The sequence below is a fragment of the Zeus faber genome, assembly GCF_960531495.2.
Source record: "Zeus faber genome assembly, chromosome: 18".
NCBI classification, from domain to species: Eukaryota; Metazoa; Chordata; class Actinopteri; order Zeiformes; family Zeidae; genus Zeus; species Zeus faber.
This window is the reverse complement of record NC_137210.1, coordinates 9,660,754-9,684,063: the sequence shown is the minus strand read 5'-3', so window position 1 is coordinate 9,684,063 and position 23,310 is coordinate 9,660,754. Positions and strand designations below refer to the sequence as shown.

The 23,310-nt window shown below is 43.1% G+C and overlaps 1 protein-coding gene across 6 annotated transcripts; it reads left to right on the top strand.

Annotated features, from left to right (window-relative positions):
* The first annotated feature begins 669 nt into the window (after positions 1–669).
* sf3b1 (splicing factor 3b, subunit 1) lies at positions 670–20,840 on the top strand. 6 transcript variants are annotated; one of them, XM_080019739.1, is made up of 24 exons: positions 670–706; positions 1,027–1,199; positions 2,036–2,137; positions 2,351–2,465; positions 4,894–4,973; positions 5,709–5,900; positions 6,108–6,570; positions 7,819–7,940; positions 8,035–8,232; positions 8,357–8,458; positions 8,935–9,114; positions 9,202–9,288; positions 9,680–9,950; positions 10,054–10,199; positions 11,925–12,071; positions 12,362–12,487; positions 13,138–13,359; positions 13,452–13,634; positions 13,723–13,834; positions 13,957–14,077; positions 14,279–14,410; positions 14,502–14,774; positions 15,948–16,164; positions 20,160–20,840. In XM_080019739.1, exons 1-24 carry the CDS (start codon positions 679–681, stop codon positions 20,316–20,318), a joined length of 3,951 nt encoding a protein of 1,316 aa, XP_079875865.1. In that variant the 5' UTR covers positions 670–678; the 3' UTR covers positions 20,319–20,840. The 6 variants fall into 6 exon arrangements, with proteins under 6 accessions (XP_079875865.1, XP_079875870.1, XP_079875869.1 ...); XM_080019740.1 differs by lacking the exons at positions 670–706; positions 1,027–1,199; positions 2,036–2,137 and adding an exon at positions 4,496–4,550 and having other exon boundaries at positions 2,428–2,465; XM_080019744.1 differs by lacking the exons at positions 5,709–5,900; positions 6,108–6,570; positions 7,819–7,940; ... (14 more) ...; positions 15,948–16,164; positions 20,160–20,840 and adding an exon at positions 4,496–4,550 and having other exon boundaries at positions 4,894–4,972.
* Positions 20,841–23,310: the final 2,470 nt, after the last annotated feature.

The following is a 23,310-nucleotide window of genomic DNA, read 5'->3' as shown; positions in this document are numbered from 1 at the left end:
TGCGGACTCAATATCCCCTCAACTCTTCTCTCAACTCTTCAAGATTCAAGATTTTTATTTTTATTTGTCACATACATATACATTCTTTCATACATATATGCAATGAAATGTAATGTCTTCCCTCTTATCCATCATATAGGCAAGGCAAGTTTATTTGTATGTGTACAGCGCACTTCGTACACATAAAAAAAAACAATTCACGGCGCATTGGATAAGCCACAACACACATACATACAGTACATATAGAAGCAACTGAAACTTTAAATGAAATCTATGAAATGTCCGATTCCGTTCCGCGCCTCTGACGTCACACCATCGTAATTCTACGCAAATTCCGACATTACGTTGAAAACAAACGCGTGTTGAACGTGTAGAAACAGGGATCGAGGTGTAATTAAAATAACAAAAGAGAAGAAAGGCGGAGAAGGTAAAGGGAATGTACATAACGGAGGATACAGGGACGTGTGAAAATAATAGCAAGGGAAGGGAGTACAACAAGGTTCGAATAAGAACGCACATGAATAGTGAAGTAAAATTAAGACCAGTAAAATGACGTAAAGGTTTTTACACATATCGCGATGTTTGCTCTCGCAGCTCGTAACCATCCGGGAACGTCGATAAGTGAACACCGGATGTAGCACCGCTAACTTCCGCTCTCAGTCACGAACAACCACCAAAATGGCGAAGATCGCCAAAACGCACGAAGGTAAATACAATGAAATTTATCAAAATAAATGATAGTCGCCGCCTTTTACATGTTGTTTTTGGATTCGTTTCATGCAATGCTTTATTTTAAGTGTTGGAGGAGCAGATTTGCATGGTCTTAAGCTCCCTCTCTAACACCTAATTACCAAGCGGGCCTCGCTGCGACGCAACGAGGACTGCGTATAGATAATGGCGCTGGATGCTAACGGCTAACTAGCTAACATGCAACCTACTTAACGTTAAGAGGGATTGAGCAGACCTGTAAAAACGAGTTAATGTCGGAATATTGACGCGCTGAAATGTGTTTTGGTTTCCTTAAAGACATAGAGGCCCAGATTCTGGAGATCCAGGGGATGAAGGCCGCCCTGCTGGAGGAAGGGGAGCAGGGAGTGGGCCTGGATTCCACTGGATTCTACGACCAGGAGATCTACGGAGGCAGCGACAGCCGCTTTGCGGGATACGTTACCTCCATCGCCGCTAACGAACAAGAAGATGTGTGTATTTCCAAGCTTGTTTTTTAATTAGTTGTTAATTATAAATGTTGTTTGTAGTGTGATATCCATGGATCTGATATTTTCAATGCACGACTGTCCAACAATCGATATAATCAATTGCGATTAATCGCATGATCTTAAAACAGTTGGTAATTTTACATTTTCCCGTATTTTACCCTAAAATATTTTCTATATATACAGTTGAGTTGTATCCATACAATGATTTGATTAAGAACAGAAACACAAAATAATCTCAAATCAGGATGCAATTAGTGGCACTTTCATCATACACAAGTCATAATTCTCCTATTCCTTTGTTCAGAGGAATTTGCTTAGACAAAAAAGCCAGTTTACAGGAAAAGCATGGCACAAATTTCAACCTGAGCTTCTCCTCTGTTTTCGTCAGCATGTGATCCCAGTCTCCCATTTTTATTGATGCGATGCACTGTAATCCAGAGGCTGTTGTAGGTAATCATCAATGTCCAGTGAGATCAGCTGTTGTTGCCCTGCTGCTTTCTCCATCACTCTAACATCGCAACTGAAACATGTGTGCAATAATTTGGGTTTAGAACAATGGATGGTTCAAAGGGTCAAATGGGGAAATTGTGTTCAGGGCATGGATTGACGTTGACAGCCCTTGTAAGTTTTCATTACAACCATACTCTTAAAACTTCATTTTGTTCTGACTGATGGTCACTCTCTGACTCCTGTCCGTCTCATTGTTTCAGATTTTTTTTGGGAACTTGGCTGTTCCCCTTTGCCTGTGTTGTATGAGCTAGGAGAGTCTGCCATTTGGCAAGGCTTGACTAGACTCTTTTTTCTTTTTTCCCCACCAGGATGATGAAGAGGATTCATCAACCAGTTTGTTGGGACAGAAGAAGCCAGGCTACCATGCTCCGGTGGCAATACTTAATGCCATTCCCCAGTCAGAGGAGCAGGTGAGTTTTTGTGAAAGTTAATCTTTTCTTAGTTGCATATCCAGAGAGAATCCTAATTTACATCGAGTTTACTTACTTTTAAACCCGGTCTGACAAATAACCCATTATGCGTTTCTTAAGCAAGGTACTCTGAAAGGACATGGCATTGATGAATTGTTGGGGTATCATCATAAATTAACATACCCCATCTTTATTCCTGTTGCCGTTTGGCAGTATGACCCATTTGCAGAGCATCGTCCTCAGAAGATTGCAGAGAGGGAAGACGAATACAAAGCCCGTCGCAGACAGATGATCATCTCCCCGGAGCGTCTCGACCCCTTTGCAGATGGTAAATTTCAACACTCATCTTTGTCTTTTAATTTTGTCCTCCCCATTTCATCCCTCTGGTGTTTCTTTATTTGTTCTTTTTTTTTTCCCATGACTATGACGGGTTAATCCCCCTTTTTTGCTGTTCAACCCTTCGACCACAATGCAGATACTTGCTTCCCAGACCTTGTACCTTCCCTGTGATCAATCCTATCTTGTGAAAAGAGCACTTTGGCTATATTGTGATCTTGTTTCCACCTTTACCTGTTGACACCGTGTTTACTCTTCCTGCTATTTTGGAACAAACTTCAAGATGGACACTAGTCTGTGGCCATTGCTCTGCTTGGAAACGGTTTATTGCTCTGCCACATTCTGTGTTAATGTATGATGAAATAAAGTTGGTCCCTTTGTAGGGTTGCCTCACATTTTCTTGGGAGAGGTGGTTAGGTGTGCTATTTGAAGTGTTATTTCACCTAACAAACATGGGTTGCAGATAGGCTGTCTTTGAGTCGAAGGGTTAACGACCCATGTGGCTGTCAGTCAGGCTAATGATGGAGAAAGTGCAGACTCCTCTTGTCATTTATAATAGCTTGTAATTGGCTTCAGGGATTATGATTAAAATGTAGGCTTACCTTTTTGATCATTTACCCAGAGTATAAAATACACAGAGCTGTGCTTAGTAGCTTAGAAAATGCAATAATCTTCACACTCCTACACATATGTGACACAAGGGGGATGGCAGAAAGTGTGGCTTCAAATCTTTTCTCGGACAATGAAGTTATTAGGGTCATTCCCAGCAAATCTTAACAACTAAGGACAATATCACTACAAAATTAATTGGGGGGGGGGCACCAGGTCATTTTTGTCTGTAGTGTCCCCTACTTGTAAACTTTTGGAGGCTTGTGGTCACTCCCCATGTTGGCTTTTTAGACTCATTAAGTATGCAATTAAAAGCCTCAATCTAAATTACATTAGATGTGCAGAAATATCTTTGAGGCCTGCATAATGCCACAAACCAGAACTCTGGGTGAGCGCTTCTACATGCATAGTACATATTTACGTGCCCCCCCCCCCGGAAAATATGAGCCAAATATCACACTCCCAGTTTAGTCTAGTTAGGGCTTTAACTGAAGCCTGCATGTAGACTTATATTTACAAAGATGTTGTGTAAATATATTTTTATTTTACAACTCCCTCTGTAAAATAGAAATATTTAATCAAGAAAACTGTGTACCACAATGCCACAGGCCCATACTAACTGTCCTTAATTTCTCTCCTACAGCAGTACTGCTTTGCCAGTCCTGTACTGCACTCTGTTAAGGGTGCAGCAACTCATCATGTGTAGGTTATGGTGAACACAGAAGTGTGCACTTGTCAGTTTGGTCAGGGTCTACTGCTGCTTGTCTGACTTGGGGGGGGGGGGGGCCGTGAGGGGACACAAAGCAGCCCAGCTACGCCATTACGCAGCCCTTTTTTTAAATTTCCTATTTGGTTTAAGTATCAAGACCCTTAATCATATCAATGTATTTGATATTGGCAAAAAAAGCTTTTAATTGTAGCCTTTTGCCTGACATAAAATTTTTACCTTTGCCCTGAAAAAGAAGTCAAGATCTAAATTTAGGACGATTAAATAGTAATTAATGCTGCAACCAATCCGACTGAACAGTCTCACCCCTGGCTCATACTTATGACTTGATGCTGGGTCATGGCAGTTGGCCTCATTCTCCTGCGTCTTATTTCATAACTGTCTCCAGAAACTACAAATTAGCAGTTGTTTGGCAATCCTAGATTTAATGTAAAAAATCTTGACTTAATTTTGACTCAATTATGGTGAAGTACATTGGGAATCCCATTCAGTGTTGTTTTGTTCATTCCACCTTTTTCTTATTTGAAATAAATCCCCAAGAAGATGCTAAGAGTTTTTTATTTTTTATTTTTTTTTAAACTTTTTTTCTGAGTGCCGTAAATCAATGCAACACAGGTGGTATACTGTTGTGTGTGAGTTCCTACCCTTTTCCAAAGTGTTACTAATGGTAAAGAGAAATTTTCTAGGCTTCTTTTCTGCCGGTTGAAGTCTGACTGCAGAAGGACCCTTGGCACTGAAAGTGTACGTATTCTGGAGAGCACAGCCCAGGACCCCTGCATCAGTGATGGCTATATCTTCTCCTTAATCTCCTTAAAGAAAACAGAGCAGCCTCAGCTCTTCTTTCTATGTATCTGCTTGTTTTCACTGCTATGTCTGTATGTAAGAATGAAAATTGTTTTACTATATTTCTAGGGCTTTGTTTTTGTGATTCACCTGTAAAGCAAATGGAACGTAATGAATTACTCACTTGGAATAGAGACAGGGTTAGCTCGCTGTGTTTGTGCTTGCTGTGATTGGATGACTTGAGTTTCTAGTCCGTGTTCTAATGTATGTCTGGTATTCTTGTTGGTGCTCTTTCGCGCAGGGGGCAAAACGCCAGACCCAAGGCTGCAAGTCAGGTCGTATATGGACGTCATGAGAGAACAGCACCTCACCAAAGAGGAGGTAAGATGATTGCCATGTATGCTTGCTCCTGCAAAGCTGGGGGGGGGGGGGGGGGGGGGGTTTAAGCCATGTGTAGAATAAGCCATGTATAGAATAAGCCATGTGTCGAATAACCTGTTGGGTAGGGTGGGTTGTGATATTGTCTTCCACTTGACAAATATTACTGGTTGACTTCTTCAGCTGTAAAGAAAGGTGGTGTCTCATAAATGCAGATGATTAACATTTACATTTTACATTTTACATTTAGTCATTTAGCAGACGCTTTTATCCAAAGCGACTTACAATTATTCAAACACCGACGGACGCAGCCATCAGGAGCAATTAGGGGTTAAGTGTCTTGCTCAAGGACACTACAGCATGCTAGCAGGAGGAACCTGGGATCGAACCAGCAACCTTTAGATCACTAGACCACCAGCTCTACCGCCTGAGCTACCATCCCCTGATTAATATAACATTTTACTCCTGCATACTGTGGTCTTCCGTTGCTATGGTGCGAGTCGTGTTTGTGTCGATCACTTGGACTAGAAAGTAACTAAAGAGTTCTTACATTAGCCCACTAACATTAATTTGTGAACTCTGTGCAAATTGAAAATGGTCTGCTCACAGCTCAGCCCTGCCAGCCCTACTTGTACCTAAATCCACTTACTGAATTATATTTAGAAACTGGTGGAAAAGGAGTATTCTGATGGTGTTCTTTTAGCTATTTGCCTGATGTTCTTGTCTTCGCCCCTACAGAAAGAGATTCGTCAGCAGCTGGCAGAGAAGGCTAAATCAGGGGACCTGAAGGCAGTGAACGGCTCAGCTGCCTCCCAAGCTGCCGCAAAGCGCAAGCGCCGCTGGGACCAGACGGCTGAACAAAACCAAACCCCCACCAACACCACACCCAAAAAGATGTCCAGCTGGGACCAGGCAGACTCCTCTGCTGAGGTGACTCACCCTACGCATTTTACCAATATTTAATGTAAATTAAGAGGCAATCAGAGCTGGAAGGTCTGAAGTACTTTGCAGCTGACTCCGATGCATGATCTTTGCCTCGCTGGGAGATTATGACAGGATATAAATGGAGTGCTATAATGTCACACTTTTTTTTTTTTTTTTTTTTTTTTTTTTTTAATTTGCTGATGTTTTCCTCAGACTCCAGGACACACTCCTGCACACACCCCATCCAACAGCCGCTGGGATGAAACTCCTGGCCGCCCGAAAGGCAATGAGACTCCAGGTGCCACTCCCAGCACTCGCATGTGGGACCCCACTCCTAGCCACACACCGGCCGGCGCAGCGACTCCTGGAAGAGACACGCCGGGCCATGCCACACCCGGCCACGGAGGTGCGACGGGGAGTGTCCGTAAGAACCGTTGGGATGAGACCCCCAAAACGGAGAGGGAGACCCCCGGGCACGGTAGCGGTTGGGCGGAGACCCCACGCACAGACAGAGGAGACGAGTCAGTGGGAGAGACCCCCACGCCGGGAGCCAGCAAGAGAAAATCTCGTTGGGATGAGACCCCAGCCAGTCAGATGGGATCGTCCACACCCCTGCTCACCCCGGGGAAGACCCCCATAGGAACACCCGCCATGAATATGGCCACGCCCACACCAGGTAAACTCAGCATAAGTTGTCGGAAGGGCTGTCACTGTCACGATCGAGAAATTGTATTTCAAGATTAGTTGTCATACAAATTAACCATCTAATTGCCATTTGTTTTATGCCACTTTGACATTTTATGCTTATAGTATATATAATGCAGAATTTTTTTTTTCTTGATCGATAGCTGGCCCTCAGTAACCGATCATTAACCGTTATCCTACAAAATTAAAATATGAGCACTGCCCCCCCCATGAAGGCTTTTTTTAAAATTGGACTTAACAAATGATAATAATAAATAAGGGAATCATAAATCTATTTTTATAGGCTAACACAGCTCTCTCCGCACTCCACGATCATGGCGAGCCTTGAGCCTTTCCTCCATATAAAACAACTAAAATCTGTATTTTTAGTTATTTCCTCTCCGCCCCATTCCCTCTGCGCCTGTGCCCCACTCGTTGAATGTTCAATTGAACAGCCAAATCCGATTCAACTGACAAAATTCTGAGTCGGGTACAGCCCAAGAAATAATAATAATAATCGGACACACAAATTAAATCCCCATATCCCAGATATATCCAGAATGGACGGTCCCTCTCTGTGATGAGCGGAGTAATTGAAATGTTTTGTTTCTCCAGAAGCCTTTGAATGTAGGATGGAAGACGGTCAATAATGATAACTAAACAATGATTAGTGTGTTTATAATTCATATCACTCTTGCAACTTTCACCAATGCAAAAAAATATATTTTATTTTATATTTATGTGACTGCAGTAATCGTCACAGCCATAGTTACACATGTCACCGCCATGAGTTGTATTTAAGAAACAGATTGTATAACCTATTTTTCATTTAAACATTACATTTTCTTTTGTAATATTTTTTTCAACTCATAGTATGAATCCGTCAAAATTCTTATTGTGGATTATCAGTTAAACGGTTAATTATTAACATCCCTAATGCCTACCTATTGATATTGCAACAAACATTTGGGTAGACTGTTCTTCTGTCTCGACCAAATTGGTGGACTAATTCAAATTTCAATGCAAAATTTACAACATTGGCTTAAAATTTCCCCGATGTTTTGACGGTGGTCATGATTGTGGAATTTAAATGTCTTGGAAACCAATTTGCAGCAGCTTGGTTTATTGCGATAGGGCGATTTTGCAATAATTGTGACGGCTCTAGTTCAGCCGTCTCCTGCTCCAGCCTGGTATCCCTGTCACTGGTCAAGATGTATTGAATATGGAGTTTTGTCTCCAGGTCACCTGATGAGTATGACCCCAGAGCAGCTGCAAGCTTGGAGGTGGGAGAGGGAAATTGACGAGAGGAACCGGCCGCTCACAGATGAGGAGCTGGATGCCATGTTTCCTGAGGGCTACAAGGTAAACACAATGTTTGTAATATCATTTAAGTTTCCGACCAGAACTCTGTGGTATATGAGAGGAAACTTTTTTTTTTTCCCTTTCTCCTCCCCAGGTGTTGCCACCGCCAGCTGGCTATGTGCCCATCCGTACACCAGCACGTAAGCTGTCTGCTACGCCAACTCCTATCGGAGGCATGACAGGGTTCCACATGCAGACTGAGGACCGTTCTATGAAGCAGATCAACGATCAGCCCTCTGGAAACCTTCCGTTCCTCAAGCCAGATGACATTCAATACTTTGATAAACTGCTGGTGAGGAAGGCACACAAAATGTAGCATGCATGCTGTAGATGAACTACAGTACGTTACTGAGTATTTGTTTCTTTACCCACCAGTAGTTCTCAGAATATAATCTGTATTTTATTTCTTTTTTTAGGTGGAAGTGGACGAGTCCACACTTAGCCCTGAGGAGCAGAAGGAGAGGAAGATCATGAAGCTCCTGCTGAAGATTAAGAACGGAACTCCCCCAATGAGGAAGGTTCGTCTCCCGTGTGCTCTCAGTTCAGTATCGCTCCTAAAATCCAACCACTTGACAGATATAAAAAGGCACATGTTTAGGGCTGGATTAAGAAAACACACTCTGATAACATTTGATTGTTGTGATTTGTGAATCAACTTAAAAACTGTAATACTGATACTTATTTTGGTTGTGCCACAATTTTCCACTTGAATCAAATACTGGCATTGCCACAAAATAAGATCTTTATTGTTAGATATGATGTAGTCCAAACTTCCATGCCAGTCTATGCTATAGGGAAGATAACTGTGAAACTATGGTCAAAACAGTCCTTATTGTGCCTTTCTACTGGTGCAGGTTTTACAATTAAATTATGGTGAAGTTGAACTATTTGCTATTTTGCTGGGCATACCCCTGAAAACCTGAAGGACCATTGAGGGTTCCCGGACCCTATTAGTGAGACAGAAGGTTCCAGCGTTTTTTCGCTCTCTTTCCAGGCTGCTCTGCGTCAGATCACTGATAAGGCTCGTGAGTTTGGAGCCGGCCCCCTCTTCAACCAGATCCTTCCGCTGCTCATGTCGCCCACCCTTGAGGACCAAGAGAGACATCTGCTGGTCAAAGTCATCGACCGTATCCTCTACAAACTGGACGACCTGGTGCGACCGTACGTGCACAAGGTAGGCACGTCATGAGAGCGGTGGTCAGGCGTCTGCTGATTGTCTGTGAGGTAATGAATAAGACTAAATATATGTACTTGTCTCCAGATCCTGGTGGTGATTGAGCCCCTACTGATTGATGAGGACTATTATGCCAGAGTGGAGGGCAGAGAAATCATCTCCAACTTGGCAAAGGTAAGGACAGGCATTTTACTGCACCTGCTCACTTTGTTTTTGACAAAATTCTCACTTATCAATTATCACTTTGATTATTTTTTGTAACCAAATTGTTTCAAAATTGTATTCAAAAATGAACTAATAAAAGTAGATAGGAAGGTACCGGCAAATCTTTCTTACCTGTTGGACCTCTTCTCCGTGGTCAGAACAGGGATAATACTTTGTGCGATTGAAACTAACAAGAGAACTAGCAGAGCTGACGTCCATGTCCTTTATGTTCTGATTCTGCACCCATTAGTGACTATTTCAGACCCACAAGCTATTTATTTTTCCTAGTTTGTAGTTGTAGTAGATGCCTGAATATAAAACAATCGCGCTCAGGTATTTTCTTAAACTCTTTGCTTTCCAGGCTGCCGGCCTCGCCACCATGATCTCCACCATGCGTCCCGATATTGACAACATGGACGAGTACGTCAGAAACACCACAGCTCGAGCCTTTGCCGTGGTAGCATCTGCCCTCGGCATCCCCTCCCTCCTTCCCTTTCTCAAAGCTGTGTGTAAGAGCAAGAAGTCCTGGCAGGCCAGACACACAGGCATCAAGATCGTCCAGCAGATCGCCATCCTTATGGGTTGCGCTATCCTGCCTCATCTCCGCAGCTTGGTGGAAATTATCGAGCATGGTACGCCAACACACTCCCACCGATGATGCACTTCAATGGAATTTGTGATTCTTCAGAAAACATTTGATTTGACGTCTTGGCTGTATTTTGTGTTTGACCATAGGTTTGGTGGACGAGCAGCAGAAGGTCAGAACTATCAGCGCCCTGGCCATAGCTGCCCTGGCTGAAGCTGCTACACCCTATGGTATCGAGTCCTTTGATTCTGTGCTGAAGCCCCTCTGGAAGGGTATCAGACAGCACAGAGGAAAGGTAAACCTTTATCTCCTGCTGAGTACTTAGAAACTGTGATGCAAGATCAACACCCAGCACTAGGCCTGTGTGTGGCTACAGTGTGAATTTTTGCTTGCAACAACATCTCCTCTGTGAGGGACTGCTGCTCTCAGGAGAATGGTCAGATGGCAGACCACTATGTTCTGCTGGGAGCAGCAGACAAAAATGTATATATTGTGCTTATTCAGAAAAGAAAAACACCAAGATCTAAGTTCATTTTGAATGCATATGTTCGAAAAACAAAAATGACCCTATTTAAAATGTAGGTTTTTTTAATTTATTAGTTTCTACATATTATTTAATTAAATGAGACCTATTATGCTTTTCCTTATTTTCTGTCATATATATATATATATATATATATATATATATATATATATATATATATATATATACACACACACACACACACACAGATCAGCCAAAACATTAAAACCACCTGCAAAATATTGTGTAGGTCCCCCTTGTGCTGTCAAAACGGCTCTGACCTGTCAAGGGTTTAGCGGTGGACAGGGGTCAGCATGGGCATTCTGACCGGTCTGCAGCAAGCTGTGATGCGCTGTGTGTTCTGACACCTTTCTATCATAGCAAGCATGAGCTTTTTCAGCACTTTGTGCTATAGTAGCCTCTTATGAGATAGGACCAAACTCTGGCTACCCTTCGCTCCCCACGCACTTCAGTGAGCCTTGGGCGCCCATGACCCTCACAGATTGTCCTTTCTTGGACACATCAACTTTAAGAACTGACTGTTCACTTGCTGTGTAATATATCCCACCCCAGGTGCTATTGGAACATGATGAGCAATGTTATTCACTTGTCAGTGGTTTTAATGTTGTGTCTGATCTGTGTATAATGTTACAATGTTTAATGTTCATATTTGACGTTGCCAAAGTGTCAAATACTGAGGTAAACTAATGAGAAAGTAGTGGCTGTGAACCAAACAAACCAACCAACCAAACCAACCAAACCAAAAGTTTTTTCTACTTCAGCTCGATTTCTTTATATGTTCATTTGTTCAATCAGATCCACTGTGCGTTCATCCAAACAAAACCAATGAAAATAGTGTGTATTTATCGGAGATGTATTTATAAAATTTTCTGGAGTTTACATGAAACAAATCCCCCCGCCTGAGAGTCTTGGTTCGTCGCGGTGTCAATGTCTCCCGCGAGCACAGAAAACTAAATTATCAAACTTTAAATGAGGCCTTGTAGATCTAATATCAGTGAAGATTCAGCAACTGGATTGCTTATTTTTCACCTCATTTGTTCAGAAACAGATTTTGGTGTATTCATTAAGGTGAAATCAGTGAAAGTTTACAGAGTAAATAAAACGGTGCCCAGAGAAAAGCTCGAACTCCATTCGCTGAGAACCAAGGGCTTCGCTGCGCATTCACAATTAAAGCTACACACACTGAAGCAGCTTGTTTTGGACCACTATGGTATGGCATGTCACAATGGCTGAGTGGTATCTTCAGCAAACAAATTCAAAAACATTTTGGGGACCTGGGAGACCTATCAATACAATACACAATCAAAACGCCTAGGCTGAAAAGCTGATAAATATTTTAGCTTGGAACAGTAAATCAAGAAAATAATCATCTGGCTCATCTTTGACCCATCATATGCACTCTAGGGGTAAAAAAACACAAAAGCTAAGTGATACAAATTTAAAACTCCAAACACTACTTGTGTTCCTTGTTTCTAGGGTCTGGCAGCTTTCCTGAAGGCTATCGGTTACTTGATCCCATTGATGGACGCTGAATATGCCAACTACTACACCAGGGAAGTGATGCTGATCCTTATCAGAGAGTTCCAGTCCCCCGATGAAGAAATGAAGAAGATTGTGCTCAAGGTGTGTGTTTATGTGGAATTAAAATCTTAGAAACAAATTATTCATAGACCAATTGTGAGGTTACTGCGAATCTTTCTCGCCTGTTGGACCTCTCTGTGGTCACAACAGGGCTAGTACTTCGCTAGATCAACACCAACATGAGAACTAGCAGAGAGGCTGCTCATGTCCTCTCTGTTCTCAACCTGCACCCGTTGGTGACAATTAAGCTTCCAGTGAGATCAATCTTTTTATTAACCATGTGACTATCAGACATCTCCCGGTCTAAATGGTGCTCTCCCCCCGTCGTCCAGGTGGTGAAGCAATGCTGTGGAACAGATGGTGTGGAGGCAAACTACATCAAGACTGAGATCCTGCCCCCGTTCTTCAAACACTTCTGGCAGCACAGGATGGCACTGGACAGACGCAACTACAGACAGGTAATAGGGTTTAGGCGATCGTTTCTATTTTCAATCATAAAATTGTGCCTGCTCGAGATGGCTGATATGTGATCCGATTGCCAGTGGGTGGCTGCACACGCACTCATACACACAATCGGAGAAGCATTCATAGATTGAGGGTGTCCGAGAGCAGGCACTTTATTACCTTAATAACAATCTTAGTAGTATATTTATTCGTTGTTATTATATGATTTATTTTCAGTTTAGTTTTCATGTTATCAATTATTGACGTTAGAATTAAATTTGGATGAAAGATTTTGAATAATCAGCTTGAGCATCTGGCAGAGCTTTGGAATAATCTAACTGTAGTCCGTGAATAAACATATTTAAGATTGAACATTTTATTTAAAATATTTAAACATTAAAAAAATCGATTTGATAACTGTCTCCTATTGGCTCCCTTTAAAAGTCTGTCTGTGATTGGTGCGACAAAATCACAGTATCATGTTTTTGTTTTTTTCACCTTTTTTAAATTTTTATTTTTTCTTTAATCTCAAGATACCTTACCTTTACCATGGCCCAAAAACCATGATGCATCGTTTTTTTCATTGTTGGATTCAGTGTATAAGTGGCTTAAGAGTTGTTGAAAACATGACATGACACTCATCTACATTCCCTGTAATCCTCAGCTGGTGGACACCACGGTGGAGCTGGCCAACAAGGTGGGAGCGGCAGAGATCATTTCACGCATTGTGGATGACCTGAAAGATGAGGCTGAGCAGTACAGGAAGATGGTGATGGAGACCATCGAGAAGATCATGGGTAACCTGGGGGCTGCGGACATTGACCACAAGCTGGAGGAGCAGCTGATTGACGGCATCCTGTACGCCTTCCAGGAGCAGACGACCGAGGCGAGTGGGCCGGTGACGCCGTCTATCGTTTTAAATGTGCTGGTCCCGTAAAGATCACCCTTATAAATGACAATCTGCTTCATTCCTCCCAGGATTCCGTGATGCTGAACGGGTTTGGCACTGTGGTCAATGCCCTTGGGAAGCGCGTGAAGCCTTACCTGCCTCAGATCTGCGGTACAGTGCTGTGGCGTCTGAATAACAAGTCCGCCAAAGTCCGCCAACAGGCCGCCGACCTCATCTCACGTACCGCCGTGGTGATGAAGACTTGCCAAGAGGTATGCTGTGATAGCATATAAGCACACATACATTCACGGTCCTGCAGCACAGACACTGTTTGTTGACGTGCTCCCTTTTCCATTACAGGAGAAGCTGATGGGTCACTTGGGTGTGGTGCTGTATGAGTACCTGGGAGAAGAGTATCCCGAGGTGCTCGGCAGCATCCTTGGAGCGCTGAAAGCCATCGTCAACGTCATCGGTGAGTCCCTCTGCTACAGACACTTGGTTTGCACACAAGTATGCTCTTGCCTCTTCGCACTCAAATACGCTAATCATTGAGGGGAATTTCTCAATTTCGACAGTCATGGTCTCTCATTTCAGGTATGCATAAGATGACTCCACCAATCAAAGATCTGCTTCCTCGTTTAACCCCCATCCTGAAGAACAGGCACGAGAAGGTGCAGGAGAACTGTATCGACCTGGTGGGAAGAATCGCTGACAGGTCAGTGTGATTCTCGATTAGTTTAATTAGATATTAAATCATTAAATAATATGTTCAAGCTTATGAATAAAAAGCCGGGTCAACATTTGGTTATCTGGTGCACAAGACTTTATTTTTCATTCTTATTCGAAGTTGCGTGAACAGTTCAAGCAGCTGACCTGTTTCTCTCTCTGTGTGTGTTTGTGTTTGTTTGTGTTTCAGGGGAGCTGAGTATGTCTCAGCCAGGGAGTGGATGAGGATTTGTTTTGAGCTGCTGGAGCTGCTCAAGGCTCACAAGAAGGCCATCCGCCGAGCCACAGTCAACACCTTTGGCTATATCGCCAAGGCTATTGGGTGAGTGCAAAACACCCAACTGAGCATTCTACTTAGTGGCATGTGTCTACTGGAAAGATCGAACATTGTTGTTCTCACTGCCTTCCCCCAGCCCCCACGATGTCCTGGCCACTCTGCTTAACAACCTGAAAGTCCAGGAGCGTCAGAACCGCGTCTGCACCACCGTGGCCATCGCCATCGTGGCCGAGACCTGTTCCCCGTTCACCGTGCTGCCGGCCCTCATGAATGAATACCGCGTGCCTGAGCTCAACGTGCAGAACGGTGTCCTCAAGTCCCTCTCCTTCCTATTCGAGTACATCGGCGAGATGGGCAAAGACTACATATATGCCGTCACTCCGCTGCTGGAAGATGCACTTATGGACAGGTGAGTGCTGGGCCCCATATCTTGCAGCTTGGCTAATTTAAACAAATAATATAAATACTGACTCAATCGTCTGTGTGATAATGGGGGAAAAACGTATAAGCCACCCTATGATGAACGCTTCATGTTCAATTAATTCAGTGGGTCCCAAACCTTTAATGTAGGGTCCCCACGACCACCTACATCCACCCACATAAACTGTGGGTGCATGTAGATGTCTCTCAGACACATCCTTAACTTGCAAAGTCCTATAGAATTTGTTTGAAACCTCAAATAAATTATTCATAATTAACACAGAACTCAAGGAACAAGTCATTTTTAGAGTGGAAGCATTAAAAGTGATGCTGCAGCATCCATCTTGTAATTTTTTCTCACCGGTCCTTCAGTGGTGGGGAGCGAGGACCGGCGGCAAGCGTGTGGGTTCTCTGCAGTGGTACCCATGGTGCGATCCCCACACACGCAACCTTTCACGGTTCCCCATGCGGAAAAAAAGTCAATAACTTCTGAGTTTTATTTTGGATTCTAAATGGGATATGAAATGATGGAATGAAACATGGATATCCTGTCCAGAATTTGAACAGGTAAAAGGGCCAAAACTAGCATGCCGACCCATGTGTCCTGTTGACAACCGAGCCGATTGGAGATGGAGCCAATTAAAACCCGGGTCTGTTGCCGGGTCATTTAGATCCGGGACTGAGACGCGTTTTTTTTCTTTCCCACTGGTGTCAAATGCCGGATGTTAGTGGGTGTTACCTCACTTTGATTGCACCACAAGGTTTGTTTCACCCTCTGAACTCCTCTTCCGCAGCTCTGGGAAGCAACGGGGTCTGTGCAAGGGCACTGAACCTAGGTGCACATTCTGTTTGTAACATAGACTTATTGAAACATGACCCTTAACGTTCAAATTTGTCCAGTAAAATAAATTATTTTGGGATACCGGGCCGAGTTTTCCGACTGTTGCGTAAAAGGACAATTGCACTAAAACTGTAGGGGTACAAATACCAAAGGTTACATAATACATGCTGCTTTATTACAAAGTGAAATAAAGAAGAAATCAGGCATAATGTTTTCATTCAAACTTTCGTGACTATCAAAACGTGAACCCTGTGCCATGAGAGTATCGCATCACCCCTACCACTGAGTGTTGAGCTCTGACCTCCTGTTTCCCCTTGGCAGAGATTTGGTACACAGACAGACTGCCAGTGCTGTGGTGCAGCACATGTCGCTGGGCGTCTATGGCTTCGGCTGCGAAGACTCCCTCAATCACCTGCTCAACTACGTGTGGCCCAACGTGTTTGAGACGTCGCCCCACGTCATCCAGGCTGTGATGGGTGCTCTGGAGGGGCTGAGGGTCGCCATCGGGCCCTGCCGCATGCTCCAGTACTGCCTACAGGTAAGGCTAAAGCCACGTTGAGGATTAGCTATAAATTCTATATATATATATTTTTTTTTAATGTATAGTAGATAGACTAAACTACAAAATCTACTAGTAGTAAAAGTTGTGATTTTGACCCAGCACTTTTGTCAATTGTAGGAGCAGATCCCCCTCTGCCTATGTTTGTGATTAAGGATATTTTTGTTCTCATTCCAGTTAGGCTTGGGTGGCAAAATTCCAATCAGCGATCACCGATTTAGGTTTCTTATCAGTGGGGTGTGCGCGGGCATAGAATGTAATATAATGGGGCAAATGCGGTCTCTGTTACAGGAGTGCATGATTTAATATTTACAGGTGAAGTATTTACACAAACATCTAGATTTTTCCTGGCGGATAAATAAAATAATAAATCCTCTGTCATTAATGTAAATTGGCAATCGATGGAGTCGATTGATGATTTAATTGTCATGCTGCCCAAGCCTAATTCCAGCACGTTTTACATGAAGGGGAACAAAATACGATATTCAGATCCTGGTGCAGGTATTGGCAATAATAAAATCAAGAAAAGAAAGCACACAATAAAACACTAAAATCTTAGAATTATATTAGTATATTAAGATAAAAATAGGATAAGAATAAAGATAAACAAGGTGGTAAGTTTGCCCAAAGTGCAGCAATGCACTGATATGAACACAATAATAGTGAATAAGAGCAGAATTTATCAGTCTCACACCATAAGATAAGCCTTTATCAGTCCACAATGGGGAAATTTACATTGTTACAGCAGCAAAAGGGGAAGAAGCTGTTCCTTAGCCTGGTGATTCTGGCCCTGATGCGGTGTAGCCTCCTGCCTGATGGGAGGGGGGTACACAGTCCATTTGCAGGGTGGGTGGAGTCCCTGATGATGCAGGGCCTTGCCTTTTTTTCTGCACCTGCTGATGTAAATATCACTGGTGGTGGGTAGATTGCCAATGATCTTCTGTGCAGTCTTTACCACTTGCTGCAGTGACTGTCTGCAGCAGAGCAGTCACCAAACCACATGGTGATGCAGGGAGTGAGGATGCTCTCCAACACACCTGTAGAAAGAGTTGAGGACTGGAGTGCCAAGGCCAGTGCTCTTCAACCTCCTCAAAAATGAGAGGCGTTTTTGGGCCTTCTTCATTATGCTGGCTGTATTCATGCTCCACGTGAGATTAACTGTGATGTGCACCCCCAGATATTTAAAGCAGCACACCACCTCGACAGCTGCTCCTCTGATGTATAGGGGAAGGGTGTGGTGCGTGTCCTAAAGTCCACCATTTTCTCCATTGTTTTTTTTACTTTGACGGAGAGGTTGTTTACTTTGCTACAGGCATCCAGTCTTTCCACTTCCTGCCTGTACTCTGACTCAGAGCTGTGCCGTGAGTCCCATCGTTGCCATGTCGTATGCAAACTTCACAATTTTATTCCTTGGCTGAGCGGTCATAGGTCAGCAGTGTGTACATTAGGGGGCTCAGGAAGCATCCCTGGGTGGAGCGTGATGGGGGAGGATGAGATGTTGTGGATTCTAACAGACTGGAGTGTTTTTGTCAAAATGTCCAGGACCAAGTTTCACAAAGATGATGATGTTAAAGCCGCAAGTCAAGTCCAGGAAGAGCATTCTGGCAGAGGAGTCGTTGCTCTCCAAGTGTGTGAGGGCCAGGTGAACCACATATGTGACCCACCGCATACTTTAGGGTCATTTGGCGTCTTTCAAGATTTTTTGCAAATTTTTGCGTCATTTGAAAGTGGAGAATCAGAGCTTACAAACAAGGTGTCACTTGTGCAAATCAAGCAAACATTTTTCAAAGCTATGACTTGTTAATGACAAGGATGTGGCAAATTGTGATTCAGAGATAATCACCTCAAGTTTCACTTTCACCAGGTTCATTCAGCTCCCAGAATGCAAATAGGGCTGGCGGACAAACAAAGCCTCATGGCTACTTAACATACTGCTGAATGGGCCAATCACGAACAGCTAAACAACATAACTCATTTTGTTTTTAAAAAATATTTTATTTAAAAATAATAATTTACATGTTTTTATAGAAGTGGAATTATTTTGGAGTTTAAAAGTACGGACAACACAACAAAATGTGGAGTCTATCAATAATATGAATCTGAAATCTGAAAATCTGTCACCAACCTCAACGGATTCATCACGTCATCAACTTCTTCCGTTGTAACAACAACGGACCTATCGTCGGTCTCAACCGGTGGTTCCTGAAAATATTCCTTTTCATCGTCACATTAAGTTTGGAATCCGCTGTTCTCAAAGTCCGGAATTATATCAGCTTCAGCATCGCTGTCGGAGAACTATCGTCGCGGAACATGAAGTCCAGTACACGCTGCTAACACTGACTTGGATCTATCGCACTGGTCGGATTAAGGTCCGAAATATGATTCAGAGCTTCCGCCACCCACTTCCCGTAATCCATAATGATACGGAGAAGAAAGTTTTCACAGACAAGTGAGACCGAAACACCCCCGTGCTGGGCTTTAACCGTCTGTTTACGGAAGTAGGTGCGGGACGCGAAGGGTTCTTCTTCGCCGTTTCATTAACAGTGGCTCCGTGTGTGTGAAAGTAGTACGATTTTAAAGGTTGAATTCTATCAAAACATTGTGACTTCACTTCACATGGAATATGGATGAATGATCTTCACCTGGACGATCGCTTTAAAGTAAACAATCGGTCGGCGTTATTCAGTGCTGTTCCGCGGTAAGTGAACTGCGTTTCCCCATGTAATCTAACGGGAATATTTAACTCCACGGTTTAACATTTTTCTACTATTTATAAATCAGACACGGTTTTAAAAATACATTGAGAGATTAAAAAAAACACAAAGGAACACAAATCTGGAAATATCTTTTTTTCCTTCAAGAAAGTTTTTTGAACTTATTTGGCTGCTCCTGGTTTTAGAAATGCGTGAAATGGCAAGTTTTGCTGTGGTGGGACACATATGAGAGGGCATCTGCAGTGGAACGGTGCTGTCTGTGTGGGTGCTGGTGGGGGTCCACTGTGACGTCCATGCTTTTCTTTTGTGTCTTGACCAGCCCTCCAAAGCACTTCACGATTATCGGGGCGAGTGCTGCCGGCCCGTAGTCATTCAGGCATGACATTGTTGAGCTCTTTGGGACGGGGATAATAGGATCAGTCTTGGGCCTTGTCGGGACACTCACCTGGGAGAGTCAAGTGTTAAAGTCCTCTGTCAGCACCTCTTGAGAGCTGGCGTGCGCAGCCCCTAAGGACCCGGCCTGGGATGTCTGGGCGTGCAGCCATGCGGGGGTTGACTTTCTGCCGCGTCCTCCTCACATGTTCTGCAGTCACACTGAGGGGCAGCTCACCTGGTGGAGAGCTGAGCCTGGTGCCGGGAGAGGTGTTGGAATCCTCAAAACGAGCATAAAAGGTGTTAGGAGCATCGGGAAAAGATGGGTCCCCGGTGCATTTTCTCTCTTCTGGTGTAGTCTGATGCTCTGGATTATCAATGTATGGTTGCGTTATTGATGACCATTGAGCTTTAAATTTGTTTTCATATTTTAGCCCCATTGCCCTCAAGTGCCCTGGCTGTTTGCTCGGTAGCTATTGTCAATAGGAATCTGTTCTTATTGGTTTGGTAAAATAATGGTTTAATAAAAATAAAAAAAATTAAGTATATCAGCAGGGTGTCTGCAGGTCCTTCAAAACTCTTCAAATGTTTAGCATTCCGTTTTACAACTTAGTCCTTGAAAGTCTTAAATGTGAATTGATGTGGTCTTTTCTGCGGCCAATTTCAACATAATCGTTCTGATTTTATTCATCCATATATTTTGTCTGTATTAGTTAAATTCTCCTGCATTCGCGTCAACATTTCTGATGTTATGAAACCCTGTCCGAGTCTTTAATTTAGTAAAGATTTGTGTTTGGTTTTTAAAAGGTGCAGCCTAACCTGCAGGACAGCCTGATCAGCTGCTTACGTAACCACATGTTTTAAGCTCGGTCTCTCCCGTCTGTCCAGGGCCTGTTCCATCCAGCCAGGAAGGTGCGCGACGTCTACTGGAAGATCTACAACTCCATCTACATCGGCTCCCAGGACGCCCTCATCGCCCACTATCCACAGGTGTACAACGATGATAAAAACCCCTTCGTCCGCTACGAGCTGGAGTATGTTCTGTAAATAGAAACCCCACGGCCATCTAAGAATTTCTGTTTTCCCTCTTTCTTTCTCTCTCTCTCTCTCTCTCTCTCTCTCTCTCTCTCTCTCTCGATTTCCCCTTATTTCACATGGCATAGGACTGAACCTGTTTTGTTTTGCTAAGTCACACTTTTTATATAGGTGTCGGACAATCTAGCTCCAAGTCGCTCTGTTGGCTGCCACCTAATCCTATGACCCCACCCCCCCTTTTTTTTTTTTTTTTTTTTTTTTTTTTTGTATTTTTGAAAGTGTGAATTTAGGAGGAAGTATAAAATGGAGCAGTGTATCCTGTTTTGTTTGATTCCTCAATTTATCCTGTAAGCAATGAGTAGGACTTGGTTAAGTAATGAGAGGCAGTTGTCAGTGTTTTTAAAATATAAAATGATTTTCTGTGCATTGGTAGGCCTCTGTAATGGCTGCTCCCTCTGTATTTTCTCCACGTTCATTGTTCTTATCAGAATGTTGCTTTGTTTGACCAAATAAAATGTTTGTGTACAAAATGAATGTCTTTCTCTCTTCTTTATTTGACTCTCGGTCTATTTTGGATATGCTGGAAAAGTCTGATTGTCTGGGGATTTAACAATGAGGTAGATAGCGGCAAGTGGAAAGGAATGGTTCCTGCCTTTGTCCATATACAGTGTTGTGTGAAATGGAGGTGGCAGATAAGATTGTTGTGGATATATTAACGCGATTACAGAAGTGAATATTGTAATGCTTCATATTCCCCTGGAAGATTCAGCCTCTGTCGACCTGCTGCACAAACGAAAAGATAAGTGTGCTTGCGCACAGGTAAGTATTTGGCAAAATTATGCTTAAAAAAAGTACAAATTGAGCATGGGAAGCTTAACGGTATTCAGCTCTGTATATTGTGTGCTGGGTGTCTACGTGAAGGGTTATGGCGTTCCATCATTACAATCCTATTGTCCCTCTTATCGGCCTTGTCATCCTGCTAAGACACAACATTCAGATGAAGCGAGGAAGGGCAATGGGGGTATTGTGGCCTTGTTTTGAATTAACTCATCTCTGATGCATGTAGGCCGAGAGCACACAGGGTGTGGGGCTGAAAGCCGTGCAAGCTGTACCTATAAATCTATTGATTTCTCGGTTTGTTTAAAAGCCCTATCAATTCCATCTTTCGGAAAACGTGCCTGTTTTGTCTTTGCGCAGGGGTCGGTAGGTCCGAGAGGCCTTGGAGGTGCCGGTCCTCTAGTCTACACTCTCGTTTCGCTCTCCTCCACACAGAGGAGAGGTCACCTAGTCATACGGGTGAGTGGAACGGGGAGTTGGGTCCTGTGCCCGTATTAAAGGTTCTACCTCAAACTCATCTGTGCGACAGAGGTCAGACCCCCCCACCCCACACACACACACACACGCATCAGCTGCACAATGAACAGCCCTCCCCCACTCTCCCCTTCCATGGAGAAGCCCATACGCTTTGACCTAGATTTTATCAAGCAGATGCCATCCATGCTCGGAATCTTCTCGTCTGAGGAAAAACAATCTTATGACTGTCACACTGTGTATGTGTGCACGCGTGCGCCATGGGGAAGAGGTTTGTAAGAAAGGGAAGCAGTATGTGCATGTGTTCAAGCATGCTACTTATTGCATTCTAGGGGGCGAGGGGCTGCTTTGAGTCGTCTGTGTTCTCAAAAGAAAATAACAATCCTTTGGTCTCTTGGTTTTTTTGAATGCTGAATTTGAATAGGGAAGCTTGCTGGAGTTACTTATTCCATGTGATGATTGTTGCTGTTACTACTAGAATTTTGGTATTTAGAGGTTATTTAAAGGTATTTAGAGAGATAATATAAGATGCTACATTATTCGGGGGGGGGGGGGTGTTCAGAGGTATTTAATTTGAGGTATTTTATATTTTAAGTTTTTTCCCCCATATATTTATTTATTTTGTAAACAGGAAGAATTGAATAAATACATAAGAATACATTTCTACATATTTTATTCCTAACCCGATCCCATAGACAGAAGAGCCAATCAAATCACATATATATATATATATATATATATATATATACAGTATATGTATACATATGTGTGTATATATGTAGATGTGTATATATGTATTTGTGTGTGTATATATATATATATATATATATATATATGTGTATAGATATGTATGTATATATCTGCGTATATATATATGTATGAATGTATATATGTGTATATATTTATATAAACTGTATGTATATGTATGTATATATATATTTATGTATATTGTATATGTATGTTTCTATGTATGTGTGTATATATATATATAAAATGTGAAAACTTAAAATGTGTGAATTAAACCCAAATCTTGCTCCTTTGCATCTTAACACAGGACTCTGCTGTCAGTGAGCAGACGGTTGAAGTTAAAAACATATTACATCTTAAACAAAGTAAGTATTTGGAGGTATTTTTGAATAAGTCATTGAGGGGATCAGTGCGGCGTTTCAGCAAACCTGTGAAATAATGAAACGAAACGAAATCCAACGTCGCAAGACGTCACAATACGCACAACAGCGCTCATTATGTTATCATCATGTTATTATCACATGTTATTATCATATTATTATGGGTTATAAGAGTTGTTGTTGCGCTCCTGACTGGACCCGATTTGGATCAAACCTAAAAGCGAATTTCGATGAATTATTTGGGGTTTTTTTTAAGTGGAATTTGAACAGAGAGTCGCGCACTGGTGTCGCTGGAAAAAGCTCCTCCGTTTACGAGGGTCGAGGGGAGGACTCGATCGTCGGCCTTATTATTAATTGAACCCTTCCCGTCGATCCGCCTGGGCCCGGTGGGTGGCAGCAGATGCCGGGGCCTCCGACCAGCGATCCGCCGCCTCCGACCCCAGCTCTCCTCCAGCTCCGCATCCGAGAGCAGCATCAACTTCCTGTGCCGGAGTCCCAGCGATGAGGCAGGCTGTTTAGATCCGCAGCGGAGAGAGCGAGCGAGAGAGAGAGAGAAGAGGGGGGGG

Bases quoted from the DNA above. Each gene is read 5' to 3' on its own strand.
- sf3b1 (XM_080019739.1), top strand. From the start codon at position 679: ATGGCGAAGATCGCCAAAACGCACGAAG. The intron at 707-1,026 runs GTAAATACAATG...GTTTCCTTAAAG, and splicing joins GATCGCCAAAACGCACGAAG to ACATAGAGGCCCAGATTCTG. The intron at 5,901-6,107 runs GTGACTCACCCT...TGTTTTCCTCAG, and splicing joins AGGCAGACTCCTCTGCTGAG to ACTCCAGGACACACTCCTGC.